Here is a 14,153-nt window from a genome sequence, read left to right on the forward strand (position 1 = left end):
ATTCCTTTTCTATTCTTAGCTTAGCTAGCATTCTGAGAACTTTCTCTCTTTTTCTTTTTAGTATAGTTATAATGTAATATATATCATAACCTAATAAATCCAGCCTTCTGAACATGAGGTCAACATTCTCGTCTCTCTCTTCACCCTGAAAAACCCTTGCAAGCCCTGTAACACACAAGCATGGGTACCATTCCCTTAGTCAATGGCTGTCCATTCAAAATGTCTTCCAAGACAGGAGGACTGGTGTGCTGTTGGCTGTTTGCTGCATCAGGAGCTCATGACTGGTGTATCTAGAGCAATCGATCCTCATTGTCCATGGTAGTTATGGCACACAGTGACAGTGGCATTCAGCAACCAATATTAAACAATTCAACATTACAGGCTGTTCTCACCCAAAAATCAAATCTCCTTGAGGTACACATTGCATTCCCCCATCTCTTTGCATTACGTGCCAAATGCACCCAGGTCCTTGAGCAAAAACAATCCCACAGATGGATTTGCCTTTCCTTGAGGCAGGACTGATCCAAACTGTCTTCCCCAACACATTTCTCATATGCACCACAGGGACTTTATCCCCTTCTATGGTATATGAAGGTTTTGATAGGGCAGAGCCAGCTTGATTGGTAGAGGCTCTAGTTAACTAACCAGGTGGACTTCACTAAATGTGTATACCAATGTTTGAAAAGCCAACTTCTACCTGAACAGTGATGTCTTGCTACAATTCAGCAGACCAGATAAGTTTCCCTTTATGCTGCCAATTGGTCTTTTTCCATTGGTCCAGCCACCCCCACAGAGTATTTTCTACCATCCACGAGTCAGTGTAGAGGTAGAGTGTTGGCCACTTCTCTCATTCAGTGATACCTAAAGCCAGCTGGATGACTTTCAGCTCTGCAACCTGACTTGATCCAACTTGTTGCTTGGTAGCTTCTGCAACTCGCCATGTACGGCTCTAGATGGCTGCTTTCCATGTTTGATGTATCCCTACAATATGGCAGAAAGCATCAGTAAAGACAGCACATTGCTTTTCATTTTCTGATATCTGATTATATGGTGGGGCCTCTTCAGCATGCCACCTTCTTCTCTGAAATTTTTGCCTTCAGGTGAGTTTGTAATGACTTTCAAGATTGCTGGATGATTGCGGTTTTCTATTTGAGTTCATTGTGTGATCAGAGCAATCTACTAGCTCCACATGGCATCAGTGGCATGATGTGCGGAAGGGACTTTTCCTTTGAACATCCAGCCCAGCACTGGCAGTCAAGGTGCCAGGAGGAGCTGTGCTTCAGTGCCAATCACTTCTGAAGCAGCTCAAACCCATTCATAAGCTGCCAGTATCTCTTTTTCAGTTGGGGTGTAACAGACCTTGGATCCTTTGTATCCCCCAGGGATCGTCCTCGAGTCTTTCTGGGTACTTTTTGCCAGAGGCTCCAGGAAGGATGATTCTCCCCAGTTGTGGTATAGAGCACATTTTTCACATCTTGTCCTGTCCTGACTGGCCCAAGGGCTACTGCATGAACACTCTCCTGGTTTAATTTGTTCAAAAGCTTGTTCTTGTTCAGGACCCCACTTGAAATCATTCTTCTTCCAGGTCATGCAATAGAGAAGGTTTACAATCAATCTGACTGTAATCTGGAATATGCATTCTCCAAAAACCCACAGTGCTAGGAAAGCTTGTTTCCTTTCTGCTGGTTGGTGAGGACATAGCTGCTATTTTGCTTATCATATCTATTGGAATCTGATATTGTCCATCTTGCCATTTTACTCCTAAAAGCTTAATTTTCTGGGCAAGTCTCTTGACCTTACTTTGCTTTATGACAAAACGTGCTTTTATGAGAATCCAGATTATCTTCTCCCCTTTCTCAAAAACTTCCTCTGCTGTGTTGCCCCATATGATGATGTCATCAACATATTGCAAGTGTTCTGGAGTCTGACCCTTTTCCAATGCAGTCTGGATCAGTCCAGGCAAATAGTGGGGCTGTGCTTCCACCCCTGGAGTAGGTGGTTCCAGGTGTACTGGATGCCCCTTCAGGTAAAAGCAAACTGCAGCCTGCATTCTGCTGCTAAAGGAATGTAGAAAAAACACATTGGCAATATTGATGGCGGCACTACTTTGCTGCCTTGGATTCCAGTTCATACTGAAGTTCCAGCATGCCTGGCACAGAAGCACTCAGTGATGGTGTGACATCGTTCAGGCCATGATTATCCACTGTCAGTCTCCACTCTCCATTGGACTTATGTACTGGACACATGGGGCTATTAAAGGGTAAGTGGGTCTTGCTGACCACTCCCTGGTGCTCCAGTTCATGAATCATCTTGTGGATGAGGGTCACAGAATCCTGGTTGGTGCAGTATTGTCAACAGTGCACTGTTGTGATAGTGATCAGTACCCTGTTCTTTGACCCTCAGCAGTCCCATAGCAGAAGGATCCTCTGAGAGACCAAGCAAGGCATTCAGCTGCCTAATTTCCTCTGTCTTCACAGCAGCTATCCCAAAAACCCAGCAATGTCCTTTTGGGTCCTTGAAATACCCTCTCCTGAGGTAATCTATGTCAAGGATACACGGGGCCACTGGGCCAGTCACAATGGGGTGTTTTTGCCATTCATTCCCACCCAGGCTCAGTTCAGCTTCAAGTATAGTCAGGTTTTGGGATCCCCCTGTCACCCCAGAAATAGAGATAGATTCTGACCCTACATATCTCAATGCCATCAGGGTACATTGTGCACCAGTGTAAATTAAAGCATTGTACTCCTGTGGGTCTGATGGGTCAGGCCATTATATCCAAATAGTCCAGTAGATCTGATTATCCCTTTCCTCCAATGGGCTGGAGGCAGGGCCCCTCTAGTTCTGGTCATGGTACTCATTGCTCACTTCTTATAAATATGATCAACCACAGGTCCCTTCAAGAGGTTTGGAAGTAACATCAGCACCTTCCCTTCTGTCTGAGGGAGGACCTGCTCACTGGAAACTGAAGCAGAATTTTCCTTGAAGAATTACCCATGGTGGTTGTACTTCCTCTCAACTCACGTACCCATAGCTCCTAGGGCAGAGGTGGGTTTTCCATCCCACTTCTTCATGTCCTCTCTGTGGTCATGCAGGTAAAACCAGAGGTTACCTACCTTGTGGTGTATTCCCTCTCTCTCTTGAGAAGGGGCATGCTTGCTCTTAATAGCAGAGACTCTGGCCTGTATTGGCAGGGCACAGGACATTTTCTCTTTAAATTGCTGGAAGTCCTTGGACAGCTGAGATGCAGGCCCAAAGGGAGGAAGAGAGACTTTCCTTATATTGCCAGAGTTGGGCAACCAAATTATCCACTGTTTGTTCTTGTTCTGTCCATGACATCACTGCCAATGAGTTGGCATATGACAATGGCATGCTCCCATATGAACTTGTGTCACATGGGTTGTGTGCCCTAAACTTCATCTGGATCTACAGGGGACTGCTTGTTATTTGAATCTCTATAGAGTACCTCCAGCACAGCTAATTCTCTCAGGTACTGGATACCTTGCTCCATGGTGTTCCACTTGTCTTGGTGCACTGACAGATCCTCCTTGAAAAGATATCTTTCCCTCACACTTGACAGGAGTCACCTCCAGAGGCTGAGGATTTCTGTCCTTTTTCCAAAGCTGTTGTCAATGCCTGCATCCCTGGAAAGGGATCCCAGTTGCTTGGCTTCACTATCCTCTAATTTCCAACTGTGGGTTGTGCTATCCCAGCATCAGAGCAGCCGGGTCACCAGGGGCTCACCCTACTGGTGGCTGAAATATTTTCATATATCGTGCAGCTCACCTGGGGATAGGGATTGGGTGATTACCTCTGTCCCTGCTTCTTCCTCCTGTTCTGAGGGCCCTACTTCCTCTTCATCCTTCACTATGCAAACTGATTTGGTCTTGCATTTCTTTTTCTGTATAGGTATGACTGCTACTGGCATGTGTTGTTCCTCTGGTTCAGTTGCAGTTTGAGTGGCCACAGTGGCAGTTGCTCTGCTTTTCTCCTCCTCCTCCCCCTGAGGGTGCTGTCTAGTGACGAGTGGTATCTGGTAAACAGTAGCCAGGGCCCAGCACATTGCATTACTTTGTGCCTCTCTGGAATCACCACAGCATTTTCCTTTCAGATATTCTGCCACTTTATCAGGGTCCTGTTAAGGGGTGAACTTCCAAACCATTGGAGAACAGAAGTCCTCCGAAACCGTCCCATTTTCTCCCACATTCCATGCCACTCATGACTATCCACCCTCCGGGTAGATCTCTGAATGACCATACAAGAAGTCTCTTTCATAATTCTAAACATGTACTGAGTAGACATAGCAACAAGAACATGCGCCTTCCTTAACATCCAAAGGAAATTCAAAATTCTCACAAGCTGTTGTAACAAACCTGAAGGAGGAAAAGGGTGTGAAAAGCTGGGGCAAATCATCCTCCCCTGTTCTCCCTACAGACAGTACAATTATTAATGAAATCCCAGAGGTAGCACCCAAGGCAAATGCAGGAGAGCAGCACTCAAGACACATCCTAAATGACCCTCATTGCCCTTGATGTTATCATGTCATAAACTGATATCCCACAGTACAGCAATAAAGCAATTCTGATCCCTCTCCCTGCTCTGAAAAAGAGCACCATGAGGAGTACATGGGGGAATATATACAGGGTTAGGTACCATAATGTGAACAGACCAAGCAAAAGTTGTGACCAGTGGCTCTGTACCTAATACAAATGCTTAGATTGAATTTGTTTCCAACCTGCTCTGGTCACATGTGTTGTTATCTCAGTGCTTCATGCCTCACATTGGGTGCCAAATTGACTGTCATAGTTTAGGAATGGTATTTCCCAATTTAGTGTTCCCATTGAATCACCCCAGACCACGCACTACTCATTCACTTCCCCCTGCGGTGGGATGGGGAGGAGAATTTGAGGCAAAAAAAGGTAAAGATTGCAGGTTGAGATAAGAACAATTTACTAAAAACAGCAACAAAATAAAAAAAAAAACAAATAAGAATAATACTGATAGCAGTGTGTACAACACAAGCGAACGATTCACAAGCGATTGCTCACTCTGTAGAACCTGGTACCACCCAACCATACACCCCAGCAAAACTGGAAAAATGCCACCCCCTTCCATTCCCTCTACACTTGGTGTGAGGTGGTAGTTAATAACCCCAGGGTCCAGGCTGTGCCCCTCCTGGCTGCTGCAAAAATTAACCCTGTCTTGACCAGAACCAGGACAGTGTTTTACAAACACTGCTGCTCTTTCATCAAGCATTTATAGGAAATTAAGAATAGTGAATAACCTTCAATGCAAAGCAATGTTTTAAGTTTTACACCAACAGAAAAGCACCTTTGATAGTGTGTGCTCTGCTTTCCAAAGATGAAAATACCCATCCAAGGACACAGCTCCCAGTTCCTATTATGAAAAAAAGAAATAAAAAAGAAGAAAAAAAGTAAGAGTTAGTTTTTGTATTATAGATATCCTTACAAACTCACACTCCAGGTTGCTTCTCTAGTATATTTTATTTATATGACTTTTTTTTCAAATACATATGGACAGTTTTAGTGATAGTAAAAGATTTTAAAATCACAGAAAATTCGGGGAGCTAGAAAGAAAGGCTTAGTAGGCTCTGGGAAAATATTAAAGGTAGGGCCTGGGAAATGTTAGGCCTTGTATTTGCTAGATCATATGAAACTGCATCTGTCTAGTCAGTATATGATAAATGATATAATTGTTAGATGTGATTAGATATAATTATTGTTTAAAGAATCATGAGAAACTATGTTAGAGGTTTGAGGGGGATCACGAGAAATCCATGCTTAGATGAAATCAATGTATACAAGAGAATCATGTAAGTTTAATAATTAATATGTACATTATATAATGATAGAATATAAAACATGTTCGGCCCGAAACCATGTCAGAGTCAGATTTGGGTCTGTGTACCCCTGACACCCAGAGCTCTAAATAAAAGCATCTGCATATAATCATTCCATGATTATGTGTTCCTGAACGCTAACATTAGGACTACTCAACTGTCTTGCTTATCTTACTGACCTTGTTCTTATTGTTGAAAGCCAATGCTCGGACTTTGCAGTTGTCAGGATTGGTGTTCTCCTTAGGAATATCCTTCAGAGCCCTGTACGCTATGTGGGCATAGACAGGAACTTGAGAGAGATTATGCCTGGCATCAGTTTTGGACAACACATCCTCTGTAACTTCCCAGAGACCCATCGAACCATCCCGGGAACCTGAATAAGTAGTCCATAACAGCACTTCAAATATACATAATTATCCTTTTTAGAAAATGAACTGCAATAAACAATGAAGTCTTAAAAAGAAGATACTTTAGATTTATTTAATCTAACTGAACACACTGTTGGTGCCTATGTATTAATTATTATTAGCAAAATCATGATTTTACTGAGGTGTTAAGTTCATAACATTGTGAACTTATTGTCAACTGGTTTGTCTACATGGTTTCCATTCAGCTAGATCACCTCATCTGTTTTCAATCTGATTGAGATGCATCAAAAAACCATGATCCTGTACAACAATCACCATTAGAGATTCACATGTAGAATAAACTCAGAGGCAATTGAATAGCCTATGTGTTCAGCCTGAGCCTGGCTTACTGAGGCTGAGATTGACAGTCTGTTAAACCAATACAAAAACCTACAAGAAAACTCAGTGGGGTTTATACCAATTCTAGACAGTTTGATTTCTGACAGTATGCTTATGGATATGTACACATACATTAGTGAACTGAACAGAAACATATATTTAAAACCACAATTTGCATCAATTTAAATAAAATATACTGTTAATTCAACTCATTCAACCTCTTGTTTAAAGAATGTAACACAGGAACTGAGGCCAAACAAGCAAGAATTCGTTTTATTTTTTGACTGAATTTGAAGATAATGATACAAAACATGAATCAGTAAGACCAACAATACTGGATGAAGAAAGTTAAATGTCTTTGGTTCAAAGATCAATACAGATTTAATCCAAGGTCCTATACCCATCCCTTCTGGTGTTTAGGCAACTCACTTCCATTTAAGTCAGCTCTGATAGATTTGACATGTACCTCCATTTCTTCCCTACACAATGTCACTTAGTGGGTTTTTTTAATGCGGATATTTGGGTTAGAGAATTGCAAGGATCAACTCAAGGGTTAGCTTTTGTTTTTTTTTATATTACTGAATCATCAGTTGGAGCATTTGATTTTTATATGAGACTGTTAGGATTTTCTGTCACCTGCAGTTTGACACCTCCTTGAATGGAATACAAAACCCTCTCAGCACAGAAAGACCGTAAACTAATACATTAATTCAATGGCATATTGCTGCCTTTACTCAAGGTAAGTAATACTTTATGAAGTTACACTGATTATCCAACTACACTGACTAAAAAGTCAGTAATTGACCTTTTCTATTAGAACCTTCTGTATTAGTTCCCACAGTATGTGTGCCTATATATGTACACACACACACACACACACACACACACACACACACACACACACACACACACAACTTTGCTGATAGCTTGATAAAACAAACTGAGTTTTCATTAATCAGTCTTCCATAGAATTTCAGGAAACTAGTACTGTTCAGCTGTATCTTGAAATTATTCTGGTGTAGAATCCTTGCCTTGAACTTACTGTGTTAAGACACCCTCTCATGTCAACACCTACTGTAAAGACAACAGCATTCCCTCCAATACTAGGGAAAAAAAGTACAATCTAGACCAGGGCTCAACAAATGAAAAAAAAATTAAAAAAGCTAAGTTCTGTACTAAGACCAAGAATGGTTTAAATAGGCAAAGTAGCTCCAAATGGTTTCAAATCCCTTCTAAAGGTGCTTCCCTAAGACCTATCAAGTGCTGTACATCAGTATAAAATTCTGGGAAAAAAAAATTAAAAATTAACATTACCAGAAACAGCCATAGTGTCACTTATCCATGCAATTGAAAATATCCAGTCCTTATGTCCATCCTAAAAGAAAAAAAAAAAAAGACGGATTTTCTGTGCCATTATATTCTGCAGTGGTCTCAAGGCAGACAAAAAAATATCAAGAATACTTAAGTGCAAACTCAGAAAGAGAAGACCTATGCTAAAAACATATAAATAATATTCCACTATCCAGCTGTAGCAGTTTAAGTACCTAACAGTAATTTTAACTTTTATTGATTTTGACATGTATAATTAATAGAGAGCAATTAGGCAATAGAAAAACAGATCTCTGACCAAGGAAAAATTAATCTCAGTTCTAAGGACTTGGATTTTTTCCATTTTGAAAGCAGTGTTCTTTACTTCTATAAAGTAGCTGCTTACTTTTATTTCCTCAAAGGCACATCCCTAAAAAGAAACAAAAAAATTATGTTTGAAATATATGACCTACTGATTAAATTTTCAAGAATCTTTTACTCAGAAGGTGAGAAGCCTGTGTATAAAAAAAAGACCATAAGGGTCCAGTTCTGCTTGAAAAACTGCAGTCACAGTGGCACACGAATAACAAGTCATGCAGATCTTCAGATTCAAGCCTTTCTGCAGCTGGTTATCTGCTACTGCAGAAAGTCTGACCTGAGCTCTGCTGTTGTAGTTAATGTCTATGCGAAGTCCTGAATCAAAAAGGAAAAATAAGAGTGAAGTACTTACAGGACACCACTATACCCATTTCAGCCGTTTTCTTTTTAAGATTGGCTGTTTTAAAAAGGCCTCATGATGTTTCAAAAATAAAACTAGTATCAAAGTCTATCAAAGTGCCACAAGCCACTGGGTTAGAACTACTCCTCAAAGCCAAGTTCCACCTGTGAAATAATACATATATAAGCTGCACTGGAGAAGAGAAAGCCTTGAATCATCTTTACAACTTCTCAAATGAGCTTTTTCACTAAAGCTAAGTTTCAGAGATCATCATCACCCCAATTAGACTTTGACAGTAAAGATTTTGTTACATTTTCAGTGCTTAAAAGTAATCTGAAGTAGACCTGAATGAGGATAAGAAAGAAATCTGACTTAGAACCCTGAGAATCCTCTCATATATTTATGTACTCATTCATATTTAATTCACTCTCCACTACAAAACTCCCAAATTTTACACTTGCTTTGACCTTACGCACTTCAAAGTAGCAATTCTTGGGACAGAATAAAATTTCCCCAAATACTCCCACTTACATCTCCCACACACACAGGATCAAGTGTAGGCAGACGATAAATTGCAAGACTGTTGGGGTTGTCTCCACCTGTGGCCAGAAAGGTCCTTGAGGGGTTGAGCTCAATGGCATGAATACCACATCCCTGCTGGTTCACCATGGCAGGTTCACGATCTTTCAGAATAGGAATCTTGGTAATTTGACCAGTCTGGACATCTATTACAAATAACTGGAGGAAAAAAGCAGATACAAATCATTATCACACAGATAAGAAAACCAAGGTGGTCAAATATCCTTTCTATTTTGAACTAACATTCTTTTAAATGTAGAATCCACAAATGTTGCAAATATGGTTGAAAAATGTATACATTCCTTCTTAAAACAACTAAATTAAATAATTGTGGGTTTTACTTTAATCATTCATCCTTGTTTTGGCTAGGATAACATTAACTTCCTTCTTAGTAGCTGGTATAGTCCCGTATTTTGGATTTAGTATGAGAATAATGTTGATAACACACTGATGTTTAGTTGCTGCTCCATAGTGCTTACTTTAAATCAAGGACTTCTCAGTTTTCCATTCTGTATAAGCGAGCAGGTGCACAAGAGGCTGTGAGGGAACATAGCCAGGACAGTTAACCCAAACTGGCCAAAGGGATATTCCATACCATAGAACATTATGCTCACTATATAAAGCAGGGGGTTGGGATTGGCTAGGAGCTGCCAATCACTGTTGGGGGATGGGCTGGTGTGAGAGTCTGTCCGAAATATCCCTCATCTGCCTCACAATCATCATTGGGGGACCACTGAAGAAAAGACTCCCCTGTCTAGCCCTGTAGGAGAAAGTCACATGTCAAGCAGGGCCCTGAGACCTGAGAGCATTGCTAAGTTATTGTTTTCACAGGTGTATTTATTGTATGCTACACTGAGCTCAACAAGAAGAAGGACATTCTGACCTTTTTGCAACAATAGCTCTAGGATTTTTCCCCACCTCTCGGCCTGGCTGGACTTCTCCTGAGTTTCGGGGTGGTCCCCCAAAGAAGACCCCTCTTGCTTGTTTGCAACCACCGTGACAGCCAAACTGAGATGTAAGAAGCCTTTTCACCAGAGAAAAACCGAGACATGAAATCCCTATGTGAGAAGGCCCCCTCCAATGCTTTCCAAGAACTGGGACTGAAACCCCCAACCCAGGGGAGGTGTGCGGGGGGAGGCAAGCTGACCAAAGCAAGATGGATGTTGCAGGTGTGAGCAGTGGACCACAAAGACAATGGCTCTCGCTCACTGCTGAGAACATGGACTGTGTACCCTTTCCAAATACCATTTCCTCCGAAGATACAATAGACTACCTTTGATTCGGTTTCAAGATCTATTCCCCTTCCCCCATCAAAAAAGAGTATAATTAGAGTCCAGATGAACTGCAACCCTGAGATCTCCTCGGACGCGACCTGGTGAACTCCATCGGCTAGACACCAAAGGACTTCGCCGTTCTACATTTGGTAGCTATTCACCCTTTTCTTTTTCCTCCCTCTTTTCCCTTATTTTTCCCCAATTCCTCCCCAACACATTTTGGCTGTGGTTATTTCAATTAAGGTGCATTTGTTTTGATTATCTCTGCAAACCCCCCTTGTACTGTGTCGGTTCTTTTTGCACCCTGAGATCACAAACCGCCACGAAACCCATCCGTGAGGATGGCTCGTGACAGCTGGGCATGGGTCAGTGGGTGGTAAGCAAATGTATTGTATGTCACTTCTGTTTCTTGGATTTTATTTCTTTTTTTCCTATTATAACAATAATATTTTACTTTATTTCAATTACTAAACTGTTCTTATTTTAACCCACAGGTTTTATATTTTTTCCAATTTTCCTCCCCAACCATCCAAGGAAGGGGAGGGGAAGTAAGTGAACAGCTGTGTGGTACTTAGCTGCCACCAGTTGGAGTTAAACCACAACAGTCCATTTTGGCACCCAAAATGGGGCTCAAAGCATTGAGACAATGACAGATCTGACCAGAGCATGTTAAAACAAATTTCTTATAAGCATTCATTATGTTAGTTTAATAGTCATGGGTCACAATGTTGATTTATTTACTCTCACAGTTGTTGCACTTTTTCTCAGAGTTGTGTTGTGTGACACTTTACTTCCAATATGTCTTCCTGTGGTGATGTTTATCATCCTTGAGGCCTGGACCAAGGCTATAATTTTGTTGTACTTCGTAATACTTGCCTATGATATGATAGGAACCACTGATCATGAAACTAACCTGGTATGTGTCCTCACCATTGCCATCCTATCTGTACCTCAGGAGCCATCTATTGGGAACTATTAACAGTTACATCTTCTTCCTTTTCTCCTCGAATACATCTTCCAACATCCATCCTGCCTTCCTGCTTTCCTTCTCCTCCAGGATGATTACAGTAGTATTTGAGAATGTGTAAGATTTTAAATAACCTTTCAATACACTTGCAACCAACCTGGCCCTTTTGCTAGGAGCCAGCATGTTGCTGCATATAGTTCAGGTCTTCTTTCAGATTAAACAAATATTTAAGAACATCACCCAGAGATTTGCCCTGAGGCTGAATAGTTCTGAGTGATGGGGTATGCAGGATAATATGGGCAAGTGCCTAGGACAGTGAGCACCTCCAATGTTTTTGAACCTCACCCCTGAACAAGTGCATAATCGGGAAGATGTGTGTTAATGTCGTTATAAACAATTCTGTGGGTGAAGGTGTGGGTGCTAGTGTCTTTGAAATGTGTCTTAATGTCTCTACTGACTTAGGGCAGCAGGTTTGTTACAGAGCCCAGACAGCTTGGCTCCTGAAACAGACAAGTGGGGTCTGCACAAGGCTGAACTTCTGAACTTTGGGGTAAAACACTAGGTTCAAGGGGGAATATGAGGTAGGCAGTTCGGGAAGGCTGTACCTTCCTAGTACCTCCGCCAGTGGGGAAAGGAAGAGGGGGCAACATGCAGCTGGTAGTTTAGCATAAAAGGAGGCTGTGTCCATCGAAATCCCGAGAGAGAAAACCCTGCAGGCATGTGCCCCAGTGGACTCTCTTCCTTTATTTGAATAAAGTTGCAGGACTCCTTTGTCTCCTTTATGGACACTAGCTTTTCATAGTGTGAGAAACAACTGCTCGCTTTTTAAAATTTTAAAGGTTTATAAAACCTTAACAAAAAATACAACAAAAAGACGAAATAAGGAAAAATTACAGCTCTGGGAGCCCCCGTGACTATCAGCCTCATGCTTCCCTACAAAATGGATGCTCTGCCGTTTATACTGCTACCCCCTCCTAGTGTCTTGTCAGTCGGCTCCTTCCTTGCCATCTAGTGGTGGAGATCACTTTCTTACATCTTGATTGGAGGTCAGGTATTACTATAGTAACAAGCCAACCTTCCCCAAATGCCCCAACTACCAAGGCCATTAACAATCTGGGGGGGGGGGGGGGGAATGACATATTAAAGTAACATAACTATACATCTACAAACCTTCTTTTAACATACATCTAATGTTCACCCCTTAATTGTGAGAGCCAACCATCTCATTACTCCTCTGTAACGATAGAGTGATTTTCTGTACACAGTCTTTGTGAAAAATGCTTTTTTATGATTGGCTTTTTGCAAATATTAAAATTAATATTATATGTGTTATGTTAAAAAGTTATACTGTATTAATCTGTGGAAGGGGCTAACAGCGGGCCTGTTAGCTAAAGGAGCGAAAAGAAGCTGATAAGGAGCTCTCTCCAAGGCTGTATCCAAGGAGACCAAGAGAAGTGATTAATTGAAGAAAGATAAGAAGACAACTTTGCAGCTGGACGAAGTATTTTTAGAAAGTTAGTTGAAGTCCCTGTAACTTTTCACCAATAGTGTTATGTTGATTTATTGTAGCCAATAGTTAGGGTAGAAGAAGCATAAACAATTGGAAAGTGTATAAAAGGTCAGCCATGTTCAATAATAGAGTGGCCATCTGAGACTGCTTGTGGTCTCTGCTTTGTGTCGTGACCGCCTCAACAACGACATGAATCCTTTTCAGTAGTGTGTTAAATATAGTTTTAGGCTATAACATAATGTTAAAATAGAAACTATGCTATGCAATATACTTTTTTTAACTAGTTCAAGAAAGGAATGAGATAATCCAGAAATTCTTCACACAGAGATAACAGCAAAAAGACACTAAAATCCCAAAGAGAAGAATTATTGTCTCCTTATCATAAAGAACTAGTCGCCTTCTACCTCCTTCCAGACACTGAGGAGCCAACAAGATGAAGGGGGGGAAAGTTGACAATAACCAGAGAAATCCCTAGTTTGAAAGGAATGTATGTATCTTGTATGAGATATAGGAATATGCAACAGGCTATTGCTTTTAAAAGTTAATGCTTTGTTAGCAAGCTATGCTTTCAAGAGGAAAGCATCTGAATGTTTGTAATTCTTTGCTTTTATTGTCCTTTATTTTAAGATTGTCCAAATTCTTATTGCTCTAATTTGTATTACTATTTTTATAACCATTTTATTACTATTAAACTTTTAAAATTTTAAAACAAGTGATTGGCGTTTTTCACAGTCTTGTTTAAAGCGGTGGTTCTATGGAAAGTCTGGTCCTCCTGTGGAAGTTCGGGTTCTCCTCTGGATCTGTCCAGTGGTGGTGGTGGTGTCCCAAACCCCTAGACCTTGAGATTACATTGTGGTCAGGTTCAGGTGGTACCTCCCCTAGGGCGGGGAGTTTCACAACGGATTGATGTAGTCCTATGAGTCATCGGATATTTTTGGAGTCCCTGATGGTCATTCCAGCTGCCTATTCTGCTGTTTCTCAGGCAACCCCCTCTCCTCACAGGGTCCCCCTTTGAGATGGGAAAAAAATTCCCTGAAGAACCCAAATCCATGACACCAGCTCTGGGAATACAAAGACAATCTCTCCCTCTCTCATGTCAGCTGTGGAAAAACTGTCCTGGGAGTTCCACCAACTCAAAGAGGTTATGCCCTACTCTACACCTGTAGGGACCAGCATCTCAACTATTACCATTAA

The 14,153-nt window shown here is 41.3% G+C and overlaps 1 protein-coding gene across 2 annotated transcripts in view; it reads right to left on the reverse strand.

Moving 5' to 3' along the window:
* Nucleotides 1–14,153, reverse strand: part of LOC132086179 (DDB1- and CUL4-associated factor 12-like) — a 50,669-nt gene that overhangs the window by 24,578 nt on the left and 11,938 nt on the right. Inside the window, exons 3-6 of one of the 2 annotated variants that reach the window (XM_059491651.1) lie at nucleotides 9,161–9,367; nucleotides 7,918–7,978; nucleotides 6,037–6,125; nucleotides 5,329–5,394 (exon numbers count right to left, since the gene is read on the reverse strand). In XM_059491651.1, coding sequence (XP_059347634.1) covers nucleotides 5,329–5,394; nucleotides 6,037–6,125; nucleotides 7,918–7,978; nucleotides 9,161–9,367 — 423 coding nt within the window. Of the gene's footprint in view, nucleotides 1–5,328; nucleotides 5,395–6,036; nucleotides 6,231–7,917; nucleotides 7,979–9,160; nucleotides 9,368–14,153 lie in introns of both variants that reach the window. The other variant, XM_059491650.1, reaches the window with a different exon arrangement.

This window comes from Ammospiza nelsoni, chromosome W (assembly GCF_027579445.1).
Source record: "Ammospiza nelsoni isolate bAmmNel1 chromosome W, bAmmNel1.pri, whole genome shotgun sequence".
Taxonomy (NCBI): Eukaryota; Metazoa; Chordata; class Aves; order Passeriformes; family Passerellidae; genus Ammospiza; species Ammospiza nelsoni.